The following is a 24,650-nucleotide window of genomic DNA, read 5'->3' on the forward strand; positions in this document are numbered from 1 at the left end:
TTATCCCAAGGTGAACTGCTCTTTCAAGGAGCGTGGTACTTCCCTATTTAAAAAGGTAGTAATGACAGAGGATATCATTATATGGGTTTACACACTATTAAATGTGGTCACAAGCTTATTAGAAACAATACTTCTGCTCACTTGATTAGCTGTGGGCGTGCAAGAACTGTTTATAGCTAAAGGATGCAATCATTCACAGCAAGGGCTGCAACTGGCTCATTTCACTGCACAATGTTTATTAGATTTGTTTTAACGTGTCGTCTTCTACTCTTGCACCAACATAAGGATGGGCTGTTTGACTGCTTTTCGCATTGTTGCACTAGTTTTACATGACGTTGCGTGAGGGTGCGTTGCCAGTGCTTTAGTATAGCAAGCCAATAGTGTTATGTGACTTTATAGTTATTTGCCGTTCAAAGCAAGGGTAAATACAGGTCTGGTAAGAATACAAAGTCCACAGCATATTCAAGGTTGATTGGTTCCTGTTGACGAAAAAGAAAAAGAAAGCTTCTCCACAGAAGACATAAAACTTGAGGTGCATGAAATATTTGCAAACAAATTGACGACGCGATTTATTCAATCCACGCAGTTAAGCATGCTATAGTAGACAATTTCGTGCTGATTGCTTCAGCAGAAGTTGGCACTATATATATATACATACATATATATATATATATATATATATATATATATATATATATATATTCAGCACATTTCGGTAATACACAGAGTGGTCGATTTTTGTTTCATAGGCGGAACAGTGCGGTTCTCTTGTGCGGCTCTCGTGAGGCAAGTTCCGGTACTAAAGGTATCGAGAACAGTAAGAAGACAATGAAATGTCGCATTGATATTTTTTTGTTCACATCAGAAGCTTCTAAGCATTGTTATGAGGAAATGGCGCGTAGCTTGCAAAATTCCGCAAACATGTCTTGCTTTACCCATGGCAAGGAGAGAAGTGATGCTTCCTTTATATCGAACAATAGGTTCCCTGTTTAATAACAAGGTACACAGTGTTGAGACTCCACCCTTTCGAACTAATATGCGGGGCAGTTGAGGGTGGGCTTCCTTCTACATAACTAGTGCCCTGCCACGCGAAATGTACCGCATAACGATTGTCCTAGCCGCCTTTTCCGTTGCGGCGGTAAAAGGACACAGTAATTGTGTGGGTAAGTGCCATTTTCTACATCATGGCTTTCTAGATGTAGGGGCAACTTGCACACTCTGCCTTGCCTTATTCAAGTGGGCTTCTGTATGTGTGGAGCTGCTGCGACTATTAGGTTTCATATCCCTGTCATGGACCTGTCGTCGCACAAATAGGTTTAGAAATCATTTGCATTTATTCCTTCTCTCACTACCCCTCCCCCCGAAATAAACGGCCGGTGTAGTAAGCACTAGCCCAAAAAGCGGCATTACTGCACGATAGAAATTTGCTCAGCTTGTGCTTGAGAGTGTGTGAAAGCTTTACATAGATAAAACAAACGAAAAGGCTCATTCGCTAGTTCATGTTGTCGAAACATATTCGTATTACCAGCGGCAGCCATCGCGAGATGAGTTCTGCAGTAATTTGTTTTTCCAAGACCATGTTATGTTTTCTTCCCCGCAAGTTTTTTTGCTTCCTTGCCTAAAGTTCGGAAGACAATCACTTGGTGTAAGCAAAATAACACTCCCATTTGTGGGCTAAATATAGCAAGTGGACACGCTGAACAATGCTGAAAGCGCGAGTTCATGAGCGCAAGAACTTTACCACTCTAAGTGAAGTTGCATGAAGTTGAAGATGCGCGAACAGTGGTTCAAACACGCACAACGCTGCATAAGCTGAAATATTCTTCCTTTCGAACTAATTGCCGAAGGCTCACAATACTTGTACTTATATTAAATTAAGCGGGAATTTTGTGCAGTAAGGAAATCGTACTTTAGAGAAAAGTCTTATCTTTCATGACTGCGTTCGGGATTGGAAATAATTACGCGAATTTAAATCAAAAGCAGTTGTGTTACACGCAGGGGAACTTTCAGACGAAGATAACGTGTAATATGTGTCCATAGCTACAGCGAGATTTTGTACAACCCTGATTTGATTTTCGCGTTCCTGTGGTACATATGACGTCATACCCATTTGGCAACGAACGATGAGGAGGATTATAAGAGGATCGTAAATACGTTGTAGAAAATTAGTGTAATTTTCTATTACAAATTAGTGACGCGTGCGGTGGGTTGGCGTTTGTAGATTGCATTTGTGTGTCTTACTTGAGTTGTTTGCTTTTTTATTTGTGCAAAGTACATTTGGAGTCGTGCTCAGGAAACTTGAGTTCCTTTGTTAGTTCAGCGTTTTCTGTGTTCTTTATTACGTCTTTCTTTATTGCTCTGGGAAAAGACAGCGATTATGGAGCAGCAAATTGCCCAACCTACAATATCGACAATAAAAGACACTAATAAATATACGTGTTCCCAGAATAAGTACTTTCAAGAAATTTGCGTATACTTTGCACGAAAATGAAAATAAAACGAAGACAGCTAACACCAAGTACTACCGCAACTCTAATCTTGAATTCGCTGAAAGAAAACTTCTCGTAAACCTATCGTAGATGCTACTTACATACTGAACACTCGATTACGCGATTGTCACAAAACATTGCTTTTGGTTTATCAGATCACTGCTATTACATGTAGTCGAACTCTTAAATAGAGAAACAGTCATTTCAGTTATTGCAGTTCGTTTTCTTGGGGCCTATTCCCATGGTCATCCCAACGAAATACAGCCCTATAAAAAGGCGCCTGGCAAGAAAAGGTTTCTTTAATTTAGAGGCACTCTCGAGAACATTGTGTTCACACACGCCAGGGACGAAGTTCTGACCACTTAGTGCGGAGAACGTGGTGTTGGTAGGCACTGGAAGCTTGTAATGTAGCCCTTTGTATGTGCACGTTTCCGGCGGCCTTCCTTGACAGAACCGTCAAATTCACGGCAACAGTGCGCAAAACTGTGCAAAGCTGACAGTTTTTGTAAACTGAATAAATAATGAACATTTGATAAGCGGCTACCCTGCTGAAGGATTTCCGTGCACCGTTCAATGCAACGCCACGTCCTCGCGTTTATTGTACCTGCCACTATTACACAATCAGTCGGCATAACTTTACGACTCTGATAATTCAACGGTGGGCAACATATATTTAGGGATAATTAAGTGGAATGATTAGGCTAGTAAATTTTCAGGCATGCCCTGGATAAGGCTGACACAAGACAATGGTAAATGGAAGTTGTTCGGAGAGCTCTTTGTCTTGAACTCCCATCAGCTGGGCTGATGTTGATCACAACAGTAACGTTGATTACATAAGTAGTAATGTTCCCCTTATAAACACTGTGTTAATGTCGGAAATGATTTGGAAGCAAGAAACGCCCCTATACTGAGCTCCATACAGGATGGTTCCGACATGAATGTGCGATTGTTTTGCAGCAAAATGAGTATAAGAAGGTTGGGTACATTCAGCAAACTAGCGTTCAATGCTTCAGCCATACAACAAAGCCAATGACATTATGAAATTAGCCATGTAGCTGTACACAGGAGGCAGTTCAACGCAAGTGCATACAAGTGCAGTAACCTCTGCTTGACTGTGTATGAATGGAACTCATAAGTTTCCGCTTTTGAAATGAACCTTAGGGTTATGCAACTGCGTAAGGAAGCTGGACGGATTACACTAAATGTGACTCCAAAATAGATCCTATAAGCCAAAATTAATAGTTCTGTGCAGAATCTCAAGAGCACAACTATGGTAGAACAAACGACATCTTGGCAGGCTAAATAAAAGGGCGAGATAATCTCTAGTTCATTTGGTAACTGTTCAAGAGCGATTTCTGCTTGTGTGGAGTCATAGGTCTGCAGTACATCAGTGTGCTGACAACAACGTGACACTGAACTGTTCTAAGCTCCCACTAAGATAACGTGTCCAACAATATGAATAACAACTTTTTATGCGTTGTAATTGCTGTGCAGGACTTTAAGTGTCGACATCCCCTTCAGCCTCAAGAAGACCTTTCACTTCATTTCATGTTTACATTTCCCATTAAACATCACTGCGCCATCTTGAAAGTTCAACTGAAATAACGTGCCTATATAATTTTTGAGACAACTGATCGCACTTTTTTTAAATAACACATTCAGGTGAATAAATCCCGAATTTGGCAGGAAAATCATGTTTGAAGCAAGGAAATTTTTGTTTTTCTCTGGAAGTGGTAAGCTCAAAGCGCGATTTCACAGGTGGCCCAAATTGTTACTTAATATTTACTTTTTTTTTCGATATCTCAATTTCTGTTTTTCAGCCCTCCCGGCGGTCGCAGTCGATAAAAAAACAACTGGTTGTGAAAGCTATAGAAGCCAAAGGCTATCTTCGCGAAGGGCAGCACTTTTGCGAAGAACAATGAAAGTGAAGCAGCTTCATTTTGAGCTAAAATATTTCAGGAAACGAACAAGTCTAAAAAGGCGACAAAAGACCTGGGCTGCCTTGTTATTTCACTGAGCGCGAGAGATTTTCTAGCTTCGATAACACCGCTACATATGTAACTTATTTGCATGAATTGTTATAGGTGCAGAATATGGTAGAAAGGCAGGCCGATAGTTTTTACAGCGGTTTGACATAACAATACAGACGACAGCCTTTCTTGTTTCGCCACCTATAGATGTTTTGCAGTCCGCATAAGCACGAAGCCGAGGCTGTTCCGGAACTAGAAGGATACTTGAGCAGCATACGCTATGTAGCATTGTGCAATATTATATTTGCTAGTTGGTAGATAAAACCGCACATTTCTTAATAAGTGCAGGTTTCTGGCTGCGTAGGATTCATGGGCTCCAGCACCTTTCTTTCATTTCCGTAGTGTTACCTGGTTCCTTCTTTCTCTTATTATCGGAACGCCTAATTTTGTTTAACTTAGGTAACGTTTGCGCTGCTATAGCAGCTCACTTGTCTTTTTTGGCGATTACGTTGGTAAGACAAGGTCCTTAATTACTAAAAGCTTTCTTTTTCCTGGAAGTATAACGCTATTATAGAGCTATGCAAACGTTTTTTGCAGGTGAATATTTGTGGAGCGATGTTTTATTCACAAAACACGGAGCAGAACTCGCTTAGTTGCACTGCCATTATTGAATTGAATACGCGTATTTTACGCGCGAAAGTCACTATTAGATTATGAGGCGGGGCTATGGAATAATCGTGACAACCAAGGGATGTTTAACATGCCCCCAATGCACGCCACACCAGCGTTTTCGCACTTCGCGCGCATCGAAACGCAGCCAAAGCGGCCGGGATTTGATCCCGCAACATCGTACGTAGCAGCGCAACACCACAGCCGCTGAGCCCCTGCGGTGGGTCACTGCCATTACACCAATTCATCGCACACATACCTTACAAACACGGATTACATAAATAAATATCCGGCGACGGAAATTAATAAGCAGTGACTACTAATATATCCCTAGATTCGCTGCGTAGTTATTCATTGGTTACTTACTCAGGCGTGTAAAGATAAAGTCACCGTTTAGACGAAGTGCCGTGCAGAAGTTTCACAATATTTTTCAATATAACATACCTGTGATGTGATTTTATTGACAACTTTACTTATATTAATAGCATTCCTCGAAATTAAGTGGGCTTGCGACGACGTAGACGGCTCGATTCATATAGTATATTCTCAAGATAGAGGGCCAGATGAGAATTGCAAAGAGATGCTGATTATAATTATTATTTGTTTTGAACACATATACACAGTTAACAGGAAAGGGAAAGCGAGGAGCAGGCTGGCAACTGCCAACGGAAGGGTCAGAACGCCTGCCTACCCTTCTGAAGGGAGGGAACAACACAGAAATGGAAGTTAGGATGGAGGGTTTGAAAGAGGAAAGGAAGAGCAACAGGACAAATCTGAAGAATAAAGTAGAACACAGTACAGATCACACACAGTGGGGTCGGTCACTGAAGCTCACGCTACTACAGAATGTTGAATGTTCACGCTACAGACGTGAACCTAAGTTATTTAACTCTAGAAAGGTAAGTAGGGTGCGATGGGCCTGATCATCGCGATATCGATGATCATCGGGATACCGATGATCACGATACTCCCTAATGAGAAATTTGAGCGCAGTTCTATACGTAATTAATAAAGGAAAAACCAGACATCCACCCGTTCGTAGCAGTTGCTACAAAGGAGACCCATACGGGTTCCTCCAAAGAAAAGCCTTAGAGTTGAAGAAAAATTTGTCCTGGTCCGGGACTCGAACCCGGGACCACCGCCTTTCAGGGCCAGCTGCTCTACCATCTGAGCTAACCAGGCGGCAGCAGATGGCAGGGCAAAGTGGAATTTGTCGACCTTACGAAGCAAGAGCAAGTGTTTGACGTAGTAGTTCTGCGGAAACCCGCAAGGTGGAGAGAAGTAAGTCAACTCTGAGGCTTTTCTTTCGAGGAACCCGTCTGGGTTTCCTTTGTGGCAACTGCTACGAACGGGTGGCTGTCTGATTTTTCCTTTCATAAGTTACTTCTCTCCACCTTGCTGGTTTCCGCAGAACTACTACGTCAAGCTCTATACGTTTTTTTCATTTCGCGATAGATTGGCTGACGCGGACAATCTCTCTCGTGCGGCACATTGCAAACGGGGCGATGTGCGGGACGACTGCCTCGCTAAGCGAGATATCGCGAGATGCAGCGCTTGGGTGACGAGTGGGCGCGATTCGCAGCTGCCGCCGCAGACAGACTTTCGCTCATGCAGCGCTTCGTTTCCATACATGGTATCGGTGAACGCGCTCTCCGCTTGCCATCGGTGAACAGTCAGAGGTGCGCCACTCTGGCACCATGTCCTAGCAGTCGCCACCGCAGAGGGCCACTTGCGCTGCACTACGCTTTCTTCTCACGCTTTCGCCACACCCTTTTCCTCTGCTTTCCGCCTCATGGTTCCGCTGCACTCTCTCCTACGATTTCCTCCTCCTCTTCGCTACCGTCTTCTTTCTTCCCCCCGCTGCGTTCTGCGTTGGCTCTTTCATTCTTCGCTGTACTCGTTCGGTCGGTTACGCCGACGGCGGACGCCACGGGACAACGCCGAGGGACGACGCCGGGAGACGCCGACGCTAAACGCTGGAACGGGTGCCCAGGAGCTGCGCTCTAAAATAGCTTAGTACATATTGGAAAGGAAAGCCGGATGTACGGAGTACTAGTGTCAGTTCACCTGCGACTGAAGCAAGGATTCCTGCTGTATCCATTAATTTTAATGTTTTACATTCTGGACGTTTCAAAGACGACTGGAAAAGAGCGTGAACTAGGTTTTCATTTAGGTTAAACCCGTATGTGTATATGACTCGGGATTTATGGGTGGATGTATTTGGACAGCTTATTTCTACTAGCGTACAGTGCACGACATTTACAGATATTTCCAAATAAGTGTAGAAATTAACCTATCGAGACCCTAATTTTATTACAACAAAGTCAAGAACTATTACCGTTAATAATGGGACGAATAAGGACGTGCTACCGATTCCACAGCAAGCCATACCAATAAGGAAGTCATAAAATGCCTATGTTTATACATAACCGACAGAAAGACTTTGTCAAATATTCACCAAGGTAATTTCAGTAAATAGAATACGCACAATTCACTAATATTGTAACTTGGGGCACCTTGGGTCTGCAATAAATATGACGTGATGCGAGAAATTCGGAAAAAGATATCGATGCAAGCATTACATTTTGAAAATGCCATTCTGTGCTTCAAATCATTGATGTCGCAGGATTAGAAATTCGTCGAAAGTTTGTAGGCCCACTAGCTTTGGAGTTCCACGGTAAAACAAGAAATTAGCTGGTGTAGGGTGACATGGATTGGGCTGTTTCAAAGTTGGACAAGCTCAGAGCAAAATTAAATTTAGAGAAATGCTCGGCGACATGGGCGAAAATAAATAGCAGGCGTAAATGCGCAAATATGTGTTCCTCAAAAGCTTCAATACGGAGTGGAGGACAATGTCAAAGAACATAGCAACCGAGTAAGGTCGTTGAAAGTATAACTAGACAGCCCAGGGCCATACACACACACAAAAAAAAGAATTCAGAGCAACAGAAACAGTGAGTTGGATGCAAGTGGTGGATGCATATTCACAAATCCGACAAGAAAGAAATCGGGAGCGACAGTCGTTACATTACTAGAAACGAGAGTGCATTGCTAGTTGAGGCCAGCGCGGGCTGTCTGAGAACAAAAACATACCGGAGCTAATATTCATAACAGGGCGTGGCATGTGCCACGTCTGCAAATGTATGGCGATTACTCCACACATATTAAAGGGATGTCGAGATATTCGCCAAGTAAAAAACCTGGAGAACGCTTGCGATCGAAAGGAGTTGTAATTTATCGCAAATGGAAGGCACTAACACGTCTCCCGTCGACAGAAGCAGGAAATGTTTAAATTATTACAGAAAAGAAAACCAGAAAAATATAGCTATATCCAGGGTCATTTCAGGCGCATGCACAATAATGATATGAGGTTTTTAATGAATAGCGAGAGATTAAAGATTGATATGCAGTGTGCTAGGTTGCACTAGGTGTACCAAAGCCTGATTAGCTCGAACAGGCTTGGTGACTAGTATTTGTCGGCGTCCGTTTGCAACGAGATTACAACAGAAATGATCATCATTATCACAGATATTTTAAATTCGGCTAGGTAGCTGACGTATTGCAACACAAGCATGGTTACCGCAATTTTTCTTTCAATTAGGACGACAAAAGTTTGACGAGAACATACTGAAAAGGCTGTGATACTAGACAGAATAAGGGCGAATCTTTTGCTATATAAGTGTTTGTTCATACCTGACTAACCGCGTTAATCACAGGGCGTCGCACTAGCAAGCGCAAACATATGTCATGGCGCCGAGTTCCATTCACTGTGGTCCTGCTCGCCAACTTGCTAAGTACATGAGGAACTCGGCTAAAAGCTTTGTCCATTGTAGACTTCCGGGTAGTTCACAATCTCATGATAAATTCACGGTGCTTTTCCTACATGAAACTCGCCGACGATACAAGCACCACAGCTGTGAGAAAGCGAATAGCTTCAGAAGAGTTCTCTGCTGGGCTAGTTGGTGATCTTGCATACTAAAAAGATTTTGAGCTAAAAACAACACTCACAAGAAAGACGACGACATCACGGGTGCCCGTGGTGTCGTCGTCTTGTGCGTGTTGTTTTTAGCGCAATATCTTTCTAGTACGAATATCTTTCTTTTGGAGTCCAACACTGTTTCTTATGCGCGCCTGATTTTCTCCTGTTGGTTTGTGGCGGTGACCACGTTGGTTCGTAAACCGCTGCAATAAAGCGCCGTTCGCTTGCGGGAGCCTCTCCGATTGCTGAATGTGTGCTGTACGTTCGTCGCTTTGAAAAAAATAACGGTAAACTTGCCCCTCGCCTTCTGCCTGCAACGTTGTCACTGTTCGCCTCGAGTAGTAGAGGGAGATTTGTTGTGTGGCTTCCACACTACAAAAAAAAAAAACTCAGAAAACACGAAAGCATTCCATTTTAAGTTTGTGTGCTTCATAGCATTCAAAGCACCTGCAAGAAAAATCTATTTAAAAAACTGAAATCTTCATTTGACCCACAGGCAATTCTTGCCTTTACTGGTGCAGAATCATAAACAGCTACATGAGTTTTTAATTGTCAGAAGAGTATTAAACTCTTAAAGATGTCGTCTTATTACGTCTGAGGTGTAACAGTAACACGAAAGCTTGCGTGGATAGCTGTCGGAAATCAATTCGTTTACTTGAATATTCAGCTTTTATAGCCATTACGTAACGTTTCCCAAATTTCGCACCGTGTTGCTTTTCACACTCGAATTTTCTGGTTAGTATTGTTGTTGTGAAAACGGATTCCCCAAGTTTTTAGCTCAATTTGCTTTTGATATTATTCTGCAACACCACACCATAGCGATAAGGTGAGTATATGATAACTATTCCGTTTTTTTCCTCAGATTCTTAGAGTTGTAAGTCTCAAACTGCCTCCTAATACTGCACAGAGAGTGCAATCAAGAGATTCAAGTTAGTTTTTATTCAGCGGGCTCACTATATTTCTAGAGGGTGTACGGGATCCTGCGCTCACCGAAACAGAGCAGCCAGTCATAAGCTTCATGACGTTATGCTCGGACGCACGAGGCCATTATAGCTTACCAGCCCTGGCAACTATTCTGCGTAACGCTGCAATCCTGTGAGAAGTGATCGCGAGTAATGTCATTTTAACCATTGGCACATAGCCGGAATCGGTCGAAAAGCGAACGTAGAACATCAAGGAAACATATCGAAAATGGTATAACCAGGGCCCTTCTTTACTTTTATGTTAGAATATTGAAAGGACATGGTATTACTAATAGGATAGCAATAATAAACCGGAGAACGTAAAATATACATTTTTACATGCGCAATATCAGATCTGTATAAACACGGATCATTGAACACTTCGCGAGAATACCGGATATCACGAATTCGTGAACTCCTAGTGTCTGTACGAAAGGATCGTTTCCCCTCAACTTTTTTCTGTATTGCATTCGAAGGGTGCGACACCAAAATTTGCGGCGAAAACGAAGTTCCCGTGCGAGGCCACGCTCGGCGGGACAGGTTCTGCCGGCCTGCCATCACGCCCCACGAGCTGTTCTCGCAGCTCCGCATGTGCATCTGCAAGCCCCACTACGTCCGCAACTCGTGGAACGAGTGCATTCCCAGGAAGCATTGCAGGCGCTGCAGGAGCCGCCTTCAAAAGGACTGGCACCTGTGCTCTTCGGCGTGCCCCGTGACCTCGAATTTGATAGTACCTTTCTGCCGCAACATGTGCGTTCCCGGATGCGACTGCCCTCCGGATTGGGTTGTGTAAGTTGAATATCTCGTTCCTCTCCCTTAACGAGAACCGTTTGAAGAACGAGCGGGCTCGATAATTAGGCGCAGATCTCTCTTGGGCAGTCGAAAGAGATTGTATGCAGAGCTAGGCGAGTCGAGTTTGTTACTGCGGTCTTCAGAGGTCGGTGGATGCAGTCTTACGTCCTTGTTTTAACGATACACACTTCCTACACTCTACGGATTTGATTTCAGTGCCGTACCAGAGTGAAGAAGATGTAACACTACTCAGGAATTGCCCTGGGGTGTTACTAAAACGCAGGGCTGGATTTCAGAGTTCAAACGCTCCAAAAAGGAAAGGGTTAATGAAGCGTCGAAGATGAAGGAGACAATGTTGACGTAATTGCCCGTAAAATATATGAATAAGAAGAAAATTAGGGAATAATGAGCATGAAAAAGAGGCAGAAATAAACGGAATGGAGATATAATTAACATTTAATTACGGAATCCCTAGAGCCATGCAACTACGTCAAACTTGTCGTCTTATGCGTCGAAACTTGGCTGACCCTTTCTTTTTGTTTGTAATGACTATATGAAGTGATGGAAAGCATATAGGACAAACTAGCTGCGCTTCCATTTGAAATGCCGGAATAGCAATGAAAACAGAAATCCAGGAACAAAGAAACAGCCTGCCGCCACTGTAAGGCAAGCCCACTGCTTCGTATGACGCGTGCGCTGTCCATTGAGTGGTGCTGGCTGACACTCACATTGTTATGTTTAGTATGCTTAAGCAAATACCAAAAAGAAGAACATCGACGACGTGATAGTTACCGCCGTTCACGAAGACATTCACTGCGCCATTCTCGTCTCATAGCCAGTCAGAAGTAGCCGCCCTTAGCGTACTGAAGGGCAACTCTGTTGGCTTAGTGTCATGGCAAACCTTCTTGTGCCTAGAGATCAAAAGGTAGGGAGTGTGTGGATAAACCTATGTAATGGTAGGAGTCGGTAGAGGAAATGCAGTCAAAAATTCCTGGTTAAATTTGACTGTAAAAAATGCACAGTAGCGTATTCCGCCGCGTTGCCCCCAATATTACCGTCAACCTGCGTATATCTGGAAAGCGGTGACGACTGCTGCTACCATAGACTGCTGCTATATACTGCTATCCAGTTCCCTCGAGTACCGAGCACGGCCTCTAGCTGCAGAGGCTGCGCTGTACCCCTCTCCTTGCACGACACTCATCCGAGGGGCCGGGGAGGGGGGAGGGGTGTATAGCTGACTCGAGCAGGCGCTTCCCTATCGGCCATGCCTGGTTATTTTGGCTGCCGATAGATGGCGTTAAAAGCAGACGTACTTAGAAATAGAACCGCAGGTAAAGGACGAAGAAGTAGGTGCATACGCACTATGCGAAACACTTCTCAAGGATCTAGAAGACCCACCGTTTATTGAGGGCTACGTCTAGGAAGGGAGCAACAGAACAACAATGGAGAGGAAGGCAGGAGGAGTAGGTATGCTGATACATCAAGGAACAAATTGGAAAAGAACAAAGTCAACTTGCAAAGAACATGTCTGGGTATCAGGTACAATTGCCGGTAAAAGGAAATGGCTAGGAGTAGTTTATTTAGGGACAGGGACAAATGCAGGCAAGAGAACAAGGATATAGTGAAGTGTCTCAATGACGATATAAAGCAGTTCGGAGAAGGTGCCGATATTATTCCGCTGGGTGACATGAATGGTCACATCGAGGATCTGGAGGTATACATAGATTGCAACGAGAAGTTGATGCTAGACTCCTGTGAGCGACACAACGTAGTTATAGTAAATAGAGAAACCAAGTGTGAGGGACAAATCACGTGGGAATCCCGTAACAGGCAAACGACCATTTTTTTATGGGGTTTAACGTGCCAAAACCACTTTCTGATTATGAGGCACGCCGTAGTGGAGGACTCCGGAAATTTAGACCACCTGGGGATCTTTAACGTGCACCTAAATCTAAGTACACGGGTGCTTTCGCATTTCGCCCCCATCAAAATGCGACCGCCGTGGCCGGGATTCGATCCCGCGACCTCATGCTCAGTAGCCCAACACCATAGCCACTGAGCAACCACGGCGGGTGCAAACGAGCATTGACTACTGCTTAATGTCGCAGGAGATGTATAGCAAGCTCGCAATAATGGGAATAGACGAAGAGGGGAAGTACAGCCTCAGAAGTACCGGGCACCCAGCCTCAGCTGGGAGCCCTGCCCAAAAGAGAAATGCAGGGAAGTCAAAAAGAGTACGCAAAATTAAATGACGAACAAATAGCGCATATAGCGGCTGGCATAGATGAAGCAATAGAGAAAAATCCCATGGAAAAGGGGGTTTATAATAAATTAGAACTACTCATTAGTACAAAAATAAAAGAAGTAAAACGAGTAAACCGCTGGACAGGAAAGAGAAAGCCACGAAGTTGGTGGAATAAGGAAATTAGGGAGGCCATCGAACAACGTCGGCTGGCATCACGGGAACACAGAGACGCAAAGAGGGCGCAGTTATCTGAAGAGGAAATAGGCCAAGAATGGGAATCTTATCGACAAAAGAAACAAGTGCAGGTCCTCGTTCAGGCTAAAATAAAGCTGTCTTCTGATCGCTGGCTGGCTGAAGTTCGCGATGCAACTAAAGCGCGATCGAGAAAATTCTGGGACCATATAAGCTGGTTGGGTAAAGCGAATCACAGAAACCAGGAACAGATTCACGATGCCGAGGGAGAATGTTTAGAGGGAGATGACGCTGTTATCTACATTGGTTCCGTTTAACTGAGTCATTTAGGAAAGACGATAGGGTAATCGCCCAATAGGATAGCACAATAGGATAGCACAATAGAAAACGGCTTATAACTGACCAATCTTAACTGGAAAAAGGCGGAAGCAAATGTTGCAAAATGCACGTCCGCAGGGATAGACGAAATTCCAATCAAGTTAATTAATGAACATGACCCAAGAAGCAAGGAAACGCTGATAAAGGCAATGGAGGCAGTCATAACAAATAAGCAATTTCCGCACAGCTGGCAACAGAGTAAAATGAAATTCATTTACAAAGGGAAAGGCGATGAGACGAAAATAAAATCATTCCGACCAATTACGATAACGTCAATTATAACAGGCTGGCGATGCAGGTGGCGAAATTGAAAATGCAGTTGTGGGGAGAAAATAATAGAATACTCTGAGAACTTCAGAACAGGCTGAGAAGTTGTAGGCACTTAGATGATAGCCTGTTCGTGCTTACCCAGTGCATAGAAAAACTAAGGGGGGAAATAGACCTCTGCATCTAGCCTTCCTGGACATAAGCGGTGTATACGACAACGTGAACAGGGAACTCCTATGGAACATATTAAAATATGAAGGTATCGGTCATGAGGTTTTCCTATAGGATGAGGTTTTTCCTACATGAGGTTTTTTTACAGGTTTTGCTACGATGATTTCCTACAGGAAATATATCAAGAAAACAATGTTGAAATAACATGGGAAGGAATTAAGAGTGTGACAACTGGTCGAGGTACACAAAGGCTTAGGGCAAGGTTGTCCTCTATCACCGCTGCTGTTTATGCTTTATATGATTAGTATGGAGAGAAGGCTACAAGGAAGCAATCTAGGGTATAATATGTCGCACAGATTAGGCGGAAAAGTTGTTGAGCAACGGCTACCAGTTTTAAACTATGCGGACGATATTGTACTGTTAGCAGATAGCGAGCAAGATTTGCAAACTCCGGTTAATTATTGTTGACACGAAGGAGACAGTCTAGGTTTAAGTTTTAGCGCAGCTAAACCCGGTGGGATGTTTTTCAACGATACAAGTGTTCAGAAGTTTACAATACAAGGCCATGAAATACCCCGTGTGGTCGAATACAGATATCTTGGGGTATGGATAAACAAAGGGCAGATTTACACGGAAAAGCACGAACAGTCACTCATTGTAAAATGGCGAAGATATGCCGGGATAATGAAACATAGGGCTTTATAGGGGTACAAAAGGTATGAAGTACTTAGAAGTATTTGGAAAAGAATAATGGCGCCAGGGCTTATTTTCGGGAATGCGGTCCTGTGCTTAAGGGCAGAAGTTCAGTCGAGACTAGAAGTAAATCAGAGAGCTGTTGGAAGATTAGCACTAGGTGCCCACGGGAAAACCACAAATGAGACAGTACAGGGGAATATGGGCTCGGCATCGTTCCAAGCACGGGAAGCTCATACTAAGATCCTATAATAAAAACGGCTGAGGAAATTGGACGACAACAGGTAGGCAGCTAAGGTATTCAAATACGTATACAGAAAGAGCATTGACTCACAATGGCGGTAAAGAAATAGGAAGCTAACCAGTAAGTATGCCAGACACGAGGATGGAGAAAGACAGAGCATTAAACGAGAGGTGAAAAACGCGGAAGGTAAACATTAAATAAATTCAAGGGAAAGGAAGCGTAGTGTTGAACTCTATGGATACTGGAAACAGCAGATCAGGAAGGAAGCGTTTTATGATAAGTCAAGAGGCAGTGCCCTACTCTTTGAAGCTAGGTCAGGATGTCTTAGAATGCGCAGCTATAAATAGAAATTTAGCGAAGAAGACATGTGTACTGTGTGTGGTAAATCTGTAGAAACAATAGAACACCTCACACTAAAATGTGATGGTATTCATCCAGATGTCGATGCGGGCACAGTCACGCTTGCTGAAGCCCTAGGTTGTAGAGAGAACAATGGTTATGTAAATAAATATGCGGTGGAAATTAGCGAAAAGCGATTCGAAGATTGGGGGCTCAAAAGCAGAGAGGTGACATAAGGTTAAAAGTGTAGGAAGACGTATTTAAAGAAAATGGCAAATTTTGTTAACTTACAACACAGCTAACAGAAATAAAAACTGAGCGTTGTGGCAACTGCCATCACCCCGTTTCAAAGGGGACGCTCCTACCTTCCATCCATTCATCCATTCTTCGCCTTGCGGCCACTTGCTGGCGCTCTTTGCTACCCCCATAGAGCACCGTTAGGTGCTCGCACCCACCTTTTTATAAAGGGCCACCGCGTAGATAACCAAAATATTGCAAAGAAAGGTTTTCAACGTTTACACATGCCTGAGTAATATTTTACCTGCTTACGAAAAGAGAGGGAAAAGACTCACGTAAAGCAGTTGCGATGTCGGAAATTTCTTTGTAAAATAACGAGGTCTGTCTGGGGCATAAACTCTGCAGACATACGGACATGTACTGACGAAACGGAAATAAAACGAAGTGAGTCAAAGAAGAAACTAATTTTATTTCGGCGGCATCAATGTAAAAACATCAAGCATATTGATAAAGTCACTTTGCTTTGAAGAACAGATATTTCTTTTTTCTCGTCTGCTTTCTTTATGCGGTGCTGTTCTCCACGTTTTTTTTTAATAATGATACTGCTTGTACATCTCTGATTTCTGCATTCTTTTTCTTTATTTCAATCGTTTGTCTAGTGCGAAAAACGCAGTTGGATATGCTTGGCGCTTAAAGCATAATTGTTTCTGTGATAAAAATTTCGTTATCTTTTATATATTTGTGATTTTGTTGAAGACTGCTACACTAGCTGCATAGGTTACGAGATCAAATGCAAAGGCCTGGAGTGCTAGAATACATTGCCTCTACTTATCGGAGTACTAAAAAGCGTTTCAATTTTGTACCAAGCTCATGTGTACATAACGCTGTTTAAGCTAGTGTGATCGTCTACTTTTGCGTGCATGTGCGTGCGCCTGTTAGTATAACTTACTTCAGGGTCACATGGCGTAGCGTAGGTGGTGATATACGCTGGGGTGACCTATCTAACGGTAGTTTGAGGAGCTTCACCTTCGTATCTCACCTCGCATTGTCATGTTGCTATGCATTTGTCATTGCCCTATTGACATTCAGATTGTCTGTATCGTGTTTCGATTTCACAGGGACTCCAGGAACTGGAAGAGGTGTGTCAAGGCAGCAAAATATCCTCCGGTATGCCCACCACACTCTCGGTACGAGTCGTGCGTGTCTACCTGTGCCCCCAGCTGCGGATTTAGGCAGCCCACAACATGCGTTACGATCTGCCACAGAGGCGCTTGCGTCTGCGACAAGGGCTTTGCCGAAATCTGGACAGACAACGGGAAGATATGCGTTCCCCTAGAAAAATGCGATTGGTACATCCGGAATTTATTGACGCGCAACGGGACCATCATAAATGGAGTTAGGGGAGGTGTGCTGGGAGGTGTAGGTCAATCAGGCGGCTTGGTAATGGGCCCAGGGGGCGCGCTGGTACCTGGTGCGATGGGGCTTCTTCCGTTCGGCGCAGGAATGCTCGCAGGAGGCGCTTCCTTATTGGGTACTGGTGGAACCGGTGGCACTAGCGTCAGCGTGCGAGGGGGAGGTACATCAGTTACACACACCGGAGGATCTGGCGTGAGTGGGGCTGGAAGTAGTACGGGGATTGTAAACAGTCACGGTGTGGGAGGGAGCATTCCTATAGGAATATCATCCGCAGCGGGCGTATCCTCATCGGGTACCACTGGAAATGGCATGGGTGGGGTCCGCGTAGGTTCAGTGGGAGGATCCATAGGTAGTAATGGAGGAGTTGGTGGTTTAGGTGCTGGTCTAGGCGGCGGAGGTACGCCAATTTCTATTTCTACAGGAACTCGTGGGGGACATTTCGGATTCAATACAGGGGGTGTGCGTGTACCTGGTATCGCTGTGAGTCTCCCCACTAGTGCAGTAACAACTGCCTCGGGTATGTCAACATCGCATGTCGCGGGAACTACTGGGCCCATCGTTGCGGTTAACCCGGCAGGTGCATCCTTAGGTGGTGCTGCGGGAGTTACAGGAGTCGGTAACGGCGTGCATAGCCCAAGCTTTTCCCTTACCACGGGATCACACACGGGTAGCTTAGGAAGCACTGCAACCAGTATACACGCCCCCGGTGGCGGAGTGAGTTTCCCAGCCGGTGCAGGATCACCTACAGTCGGTTCAACGTCACCCATTGCCACAGGAGCTGGTGGGGTTAGAGTTGGTGGAGGCTCGGGGGGAACAGGTTCCGGTACCGCTATAGCATTCGGCGGAGTCGGAAGCGGCTTACACGCAGGTGGCTCACGCGCAACTGGTGCGGGAACTTCTGGTATGGGAATTGCCACAAGAGGCATAGGAAACACTGCCTCGGGTAGCTCCGCAGTCTCAACAAGTGAGCGGCAGCCGTCTCGTGGCGTAGAAAATGGCCTAATCAATGTGGATAACTCCGGGCACTTAGCTGTCGACCATACCGGACCAACTGCCGTCACTGGTACCGGCCTACACGGAGCAGCTGTGAGCTCTGCGGCTGCTCACGGATCAGCCGCGGCCGGTGTCCCAGCCGTCAGAGGAGGCGCATCTGCCAGTGCTGTAACAGAGCATGTCACTGGAATTGGTGGAACAATACCAGAAAGTACAACCCGACCTGGTACTATTGCGCATACAGGAGGTGGTGCTGTTCTAACATCTGGGGTTTCATCACCAAGTGGTGGCGCCGGTATAAGTGGGGCAGGTGGCAGTATAGAAAGAGGAAGTGTCCTAATGACCACAGGAGGATCACACTCACATGAACTTGGAGCAGTCGGCGGTGTCGCTTCCGGAATACACTCAGGGCTTACACCGTTGCACGGGCATGCTGGACACGTGGGCGGATCAACCGTATATGGCGGCGCTGTACACGGCGGAGGTCGAGCTGGGCTTGCCTCAGAGGCTTCATCTTCAGGTGGTAGTGCAGCTTCTAGTGGCACCGGTTCTCTCGTCAATGCAGCAGGTGTCACAATGAACACAGGTCGTACACCCTCATACGGACCAGTATTAACTGGCGGTGTCTCTTCAGGAACAGTTCCAGGGGTTACACCCTCACATGGCCCTGTCGGAGTCGCAACGAGCAGTACCGGACTATCTCCAGGTAGTGCGTCGCTAAGGGGTACTACAGCCTCAGGAGGGACTGGGGTTGGAGGTACCAGTGTTGGTGTCGGGACAGCGGGTGTGCACTCATCCGTAGTCACAATACCTGGAGGCCTCGCAGGCGGAATATCCCCAGGCGGCATGGTTGCATCTGGTACAGGAGGGATAGGTAGGATTATTGGAAGCAGTGCTACTGCCGGAATGCACCCAGTGAGCGTCGGTTTACCTAGTGGCGTTAATGTCGCATTACCTCCAGGAACTACAGCATCAGCTGGGTCCGTCGAGAGTGGTAGGATTAGTGGTAGTAGGCTCCCTGCCGGCTCAAGCCCAGCAAGTATAAACGTCGCTACTGGCACTCTACCAGGTGGCACTGCCGCCGTATTGTCCCCAGTGACTGTTGCAGCAGGTCCTGCCACAGTAATTAGCGTGGTTGGTGGAAATGGAGCCACTGGGGGCCCTGCGAACGCACACGTCGCTACACCCGCGTTACCTGGTCATGGTAGTGTAGTTATTTCACCAGGAGTTGCTGCCCCGAGTATTGCCACACACAATTCTCTGGCTAGTGGAGGTGTTGTAGGTGGCCGCACAAACGGAGCGGGCGCAACTTCACTTGGCGTCACAACAGTTGGTGGTTCTAACGTCAGGATTGCCCCAGTGGTTGTGCTCACAGGTGCGAACACTGCAACTGTTGGGGCTGGCACCAAATTACTCCCAGATTCTTCCTACCCAACATATGTCATAGTAACTGGCATATCACCTAGCGGAGTAGGGAATGGCACGGTCGTTAATTATGGGTTCACAAATGTTACGGGCGTGAATTCCGGAGGTATAGACACCGGTGAAGGGCCAGCAGCTTCTGGAGGCCTTGAGGATGGTGCGAAATAATTAAAGTAACACTCGCTTTTTCTGTAGGAAGGTCAATAAAACTATGGTTGTAACATAATAAAAGCGTCTCGACTGAATTTTTACCCTGTTATAGTTGTGTACACTGGAATAACCGTATATTGATCAAATTAAGTAAAAAATGTTGCAAAACCTTATGTATTAGGAAATAGGAAAGTATTCCTGCTATGGAATACCAGACGTTCGTTGAGCCCTCAAACACCTACTCCGCATGTAGTAAAGAAGTACCACAATGTTTATTCCAAGGCTACCGTGAAAGGCCATCAGTGGTTAGCAGCAGCGAAGTCATTGTCAAGTGCCACTCTTAACAGTTATAATGCAACCTTCCTTGAAGCCGCGATGCGGCGGCTAATGACCAGGGCACTGGTAAGAATTTGCTGCCGGACGCCGGCGTTCTTCAGCCAGCACTCCATGCGTACCTGGCCAACAACCAGCAACGGAGATGTAGAAAGTATACCGAGCCTGCCTAAATACGGCGGCTTCGGCAAAGCCGCCGCCACATGCGAGAACATGGCGTCGGATAAATCAGGGGTTACAAAAGTGCTCGACTCAGTTACCTTTAAATGGTAAACGAACCATACAATGCACAAGGCACTGCTGTTGCCAGAAAGTTGGCCAAATAACATACATTTGATCTGGGCAAGGTTTGTGCAATATTGCTTTGAAGATCGCTGAAGTTCCCCGGGGACTTCGGGCAATGTCGGCGTGTTTCAGAGTATCTGATTGCGTGGTCATGACACACTCAGCTTCGTGGACATATTTCTGAATACCTTACGATGTACGATTATTTTGGCAAAAGCGCGAAAATTTTGACCAATGCCACTCATTCTTCATCTTTGCAATACAAAAATTAGAAAATGCTACAATATCTTCAACCTTGTGCATCAAGTAACCAGCAGATGTTGCCCTCCCGCTTCCATCATTATGCATCATCATCTCAATTTTGCAGTCTTTCCAGTTGCAGGGTAGCGTAAAATAAAAAGTAGAGTAAGCACCTTCGTTTATTTGCTACTGCGTGGCATTCTGTGCAATAATATCTGCGTAGTAATAATATCTCCATAACATTACCAATTGCCCACATGTCGACTGAAGTGGTACAGTTACATTTATGTGTCATAACACGTAGAACTCGAAATCATTCAGATAAACTTGTTTGTGTTTACCTTGCGATTTCAATAGAACCCGGTTCGACGGCCACGATGCTAATTATAAAGGCGAACTTATGACGCACCTGTATATTCGGTGACAGCAGATGTGTTAACATTGCTGTTAAATGTCGACATGAAGTACCACTTGATGCGAGGCGCCAGCATACACTCTTAGAGCGCAATGTGATACCGACGTCCATGAACGCGTTCACCTGACCCGCCATTTGGTGACTAATACAAACAGCATGGCGTGCCGCACGGTAACACGTGTGCGTTAGCATTACCGCTTCTTCATACACACACAGGCCAGTTACATGGTCTCTGTAGGGACCACAGAATTTGACGTGCCCCACCAGCTGGGCGCGTTGCCGTCGAAGCATAAAATAGTAATACTCATTGATAACATGGACTTACGGAATTAAATTTAAGAAGGGCATTTGTGCCTTTGTGAGCTTTGAAATGCCGGGTGTCTGAAAACCGCAGCTTGCTGTGCAAAACGCTGCTTTGTCCGCTCACAAATGATATATGTCTTGCAGCAGCGCTGTAAGCTTGGAAACTTCCAAAAATAATTGGCATCGCTGTTCTAGGCAGAGGCTTTATAACGTAAAACAATTCCATATTGATTTTATTGCGACATCATGACATCGAATTACGTTTACGTCCGATGCGAGCATCGTGCGTTGACCTGAAGCGTTCTTTGAACAGCCCAATGAAAAGCTCTCCTCGTTTACTGGATGGAACTATTGTTTCATTGAAAGCAAGTAGCACTGCCTAACTTTACAGGCTTTTTTACCTGTAATTCGCTAACAGACGTGGAGCATGCAAAAGTATAGAAGGTTTCAGTGGATACAAGCTAGCGCAGCGAAAGCAGAAAACCGTATAGGGAGGGCAGTGCCCGCGACTGCGATTGTTCGGCTTCTCCTTGCTGTTTCTTCCATAGGCTGATCGAAAATTGTGGCGGTGTGCAAGGGATGGCTAAAAAATGCCACTAAAAGAGATCCTCGGCGAAGAAGCGTTGTCTGAGCGATGTAGTATACATGCCGAAAGGGTCCCAAAACGTCCTAGTGCCGCGCAAAAGATCTTATTATGCTCAGAGAAATTGATTCTCGGCAGCTCGGAGTAGCCAGTGCCTAAATAATTGGCGGGCCACTTGCCATCTTCTATTTAATTAGGAACAGGGAGCCTCCGGCTATCCCAATAAATATTTAATTCGTTAGGCGCAATAATGCATTTTTAGTGCGGGCACATGATAAACGTGGCGAGTTTTCGCTGTCTATGACATCGCGTGACACACAAGCGAAATAGGCGGAACCCCGAAAATTGTTACCAATAGAGGAGAGATAGTGGCCAAAAAGGCATAGAATCAGAAATAGTTATTTTACGTTTGTTTGGCTTAATCACGCATCATCGGTGTGTACACGCACTATCATATGGTAAGTTTGCGGTTTTCTTCATGTCGCGTGATATACTCGTGAAGTGGCCGCGGCCCGAAGCATTTTTGACTAAACTAGTTAGTGCCAGAAATGGGAGACAGATCGGCATGGCTTCACGTCATAGCACCTTAGGAATGTTTACTATGAATCGCAAGGGACCTTCAACGTTAGCGAGTCGTATGCCGCAGACCAATAGTTTTCTGCTAACGTTCCCCTAAATTGTGCAGCAGAGGGATGGGAGCGCCCCTGAAGAACATGGGAGAATTTTTAAAGCGAACCTTTCTTTTCCTCTTCTCCCAACTTTCCGGGAGCTGCTGCTGTAGTCTTGTTCACGCGCACCACTGGGTTTCTTGCAACACCACAAGATGGTGCCCGCCTCCACGCATCCCGGCCGTCGCCGCCACGGCAGTGTTTCACAGTTGGTGCTTATGGCACCTGCTGTGCTTGCTGTCCTATGCGACAAAAATGAAAATGCTGGGTGTGATAGTGTAAACATTACAATCATTCATAGCCTAAAGAGAGCGCTTGGATCTGGCGTCTCAAGAGCGTGCTGGCCAAGCCTGCAGAAGGAGCACGTAAGCACGTGACAGCAAAATTGGCTACAAAGCGTGCTCTCATCGTCGAAGACACCCAAGGCCGAAAGAATTGTCGTGCGGAGAAGAGTGTTCCCGCTAAGCAGTGCCGACCGCGAATATGTGTATACAATGTATACGTAAAAATATAATAATAATTGAATTACGTACAGCCCCATATTTCAGTTAAGGTTTAACACTTCTACGACGATGTCATGTGCCATTTGAGGCAACGACAATGTTCAACCCGCCCAGATATTATGAAAAATGACGCAGACCAACGCCTCAAGCAAACACGTCTCCCTGGGTTTTCTGTGTTCTACGCATACAAACAGCAGTGGCGTACAAAAGGTAACGTTTAAAATCAACTCACCACTCTCGTATTAGACTAAACGCTGAAGAAATTGCACATTCGCCACGAACATCACATCTCATTATTTTTCATCAGAGAAAACAGCATGCAAAGCTTCACTTACATCGACTCTCACAATGCCGGGGATCCGTCAATTTTTTTTTCTCTGAAAGTAAACTTTCATGAAATTAGCCTTTGATGATGCCGCCAAGAGGATAAATAATTAAATTCTCGTGCTCATCTAATGCATGCTTCGTGATAATCCCGCCTGACAAATGCACCTCGACGATGAAACAAACACGAGGGTTGGCCGCTACCCCGGCGAAATCTGCTGAGGCCTACACGCCTCGTTCCAAAACATCGACTTCGCCAAAAGTGAACTATGTGTCAGCGCTTCAGGCGCACTGGAGGACCAGTGCATCAAAGTACCCTTCAACATTGTACTATGACTCTCTGATCGCTAGGACATATATGATTATTTTTAACACTCCGTGAGCTGGTGCTCGAAAACTTCAAGGTACAACATTTCTAAAGGAATTTAAATAACTTCTGTTGTAAAGCGGCCTTTCTGTTCATAAGTATACCGAACGAACATGCGGATAACTTTTGTCGCTGGTACATTTAATATGACATAACTATACTGTTGACGCTTTCTAATGTTGCTGAAAGCTCCACAAAGCTGGGTAAATAACGATACAGACTTACGTCGGCGAGATGGTGAAACTGGATGTTTGTCGAAGTGCGGGATTCTTAAGTCGGGATCAACATCTTGATCAAGAACTAAGGAATATTTTTTATTTCATTTATACTTATGAGGCACGCTGGAGTGACTCTACGTGATCATAGAGAGATAGCCGATTCTTAATTATAATACATGTACTTGATCCTTCCATATTGGAGCGAAGTTGGCCTATTTCTAGTGGAAACGTGAATTTGTAATGATCCTTGCTTCCCCTAAACTGAAAATCAGCAATACAAAATGTCCTAATAAAGCCGCGCAGTTGGCGTTATGACTTAAGCTGAGTGGGTCTATCTTCTACAAAACGCACTGAAGTAACAGTGATTGAGACAAACGTTTACGTCGCGTCTTTGGCGCATTCCCTTGGTGTGTTGTTATTGACTCAAGGCGTTACTCAAACCAACGAGGCCGAAATAGAGAAGCCGTAATATATATAAGCTGTGCATTTGGCGCACCTTTCTTCACCTCCCTCGATACCCTTCCTTCACGTTATTTTATGCGGGTGAACAGTGTATGGTGGAAGAAGAAACGCTGTGTTTCTTGCTCGGCCTATCCTGCGTACAGTGGACGGCAAATTTCACTTAAGAAAGAAAGAATTTTTTATTTTTTTTATTTTAGCTTTCTGCTGGTGTTTCTAATGCGGATAATTCCCCGTACTTTTTTCTACCGAGGGGTGCAATTTTGCATCGAACTTACTATTGTGAAGTAAAAATGCGAAGGTCGTAAACTTTTGCCAGTTCGCATGTACCGCCCACTGTTTTC

The 24,650-nt window shown here is 45.0% G+C and overlaps 1 protein-coding gene and 1 non-coding gene across 2 annotated transcripts; one reads left to right on the forward strand and one right to left on the reverse strand.

The window, feature by feature from the left end:
- The first annotated feature begins 1,047 nt into the window (after positions 1 to 1,047).
- Positions 1,048 to 19,689, forward strand: LOC126543640 (uncharacterized). The gene is made up of 3 exons (XM_072284732.1): positions 1,048 to 1,163; positions 10,546 to 10,858; positions 16,746 to 19,689. Exons 1-3 carry the CDS (start codon positions 1,094 to 1,096, stop codon positions 19,624 to 19,626), a joined length of 3,264 nt encoding a protein of 1,087 aa, XP_072140833.1. The 5' UTR covers positions 1,048 to 1,093; the 3' UTR covers positions 19,627 to 19,689.
- TRNAS-UGA (transfer RNA serine (anticodon UGA)) lies at positions 6,236 to 6,310 on the reverse strand. Its single transcript has one exon. It is a non-coding gene; the product is annotated as a tRNA-Ser (tRNA).
- Positions 19,690 to 24,650: the final 4,961 nt, after the last annotated feature.

Source organism: Dermacentor andersoni, chromosome 10 (assembly GCF_023375885.2).
Source record: "Dermacentor andersoni chromosome 10, qqDerAnde1_hic_scaffold, whole genome shotgun sequence".
NCBI classification, from domain to species: Eukaryota; Metazoa; Arthropoda; class Arachnida; order Ixodida; family Ixodidae; genus Dermacentor; species Dermacentor andersoni.

Coding starts and splice junctions, on each gene's coding strand:
- LOC126543640 (XM_072284732.1), top strand. CDS start 1,094: ATGTACCGCATAACGATTGTCCTAGCCGCCTTTTCCGTTGCGGCGGTA. Junction 1,164..10,545: donor AGGACACAGTAATTGTGTGG/GTAAGTGCCATT, acceptor TTGCATTCGAAG/GGTGCGACACCAAAATTTGC. Junction 10,859..16,745: donor TGCCCTCCGGATTGGGTTGT/GTAAGTTGAATA, acceptor TCGATTTCACAG/GGACTCCAGGAACTGGAAGA.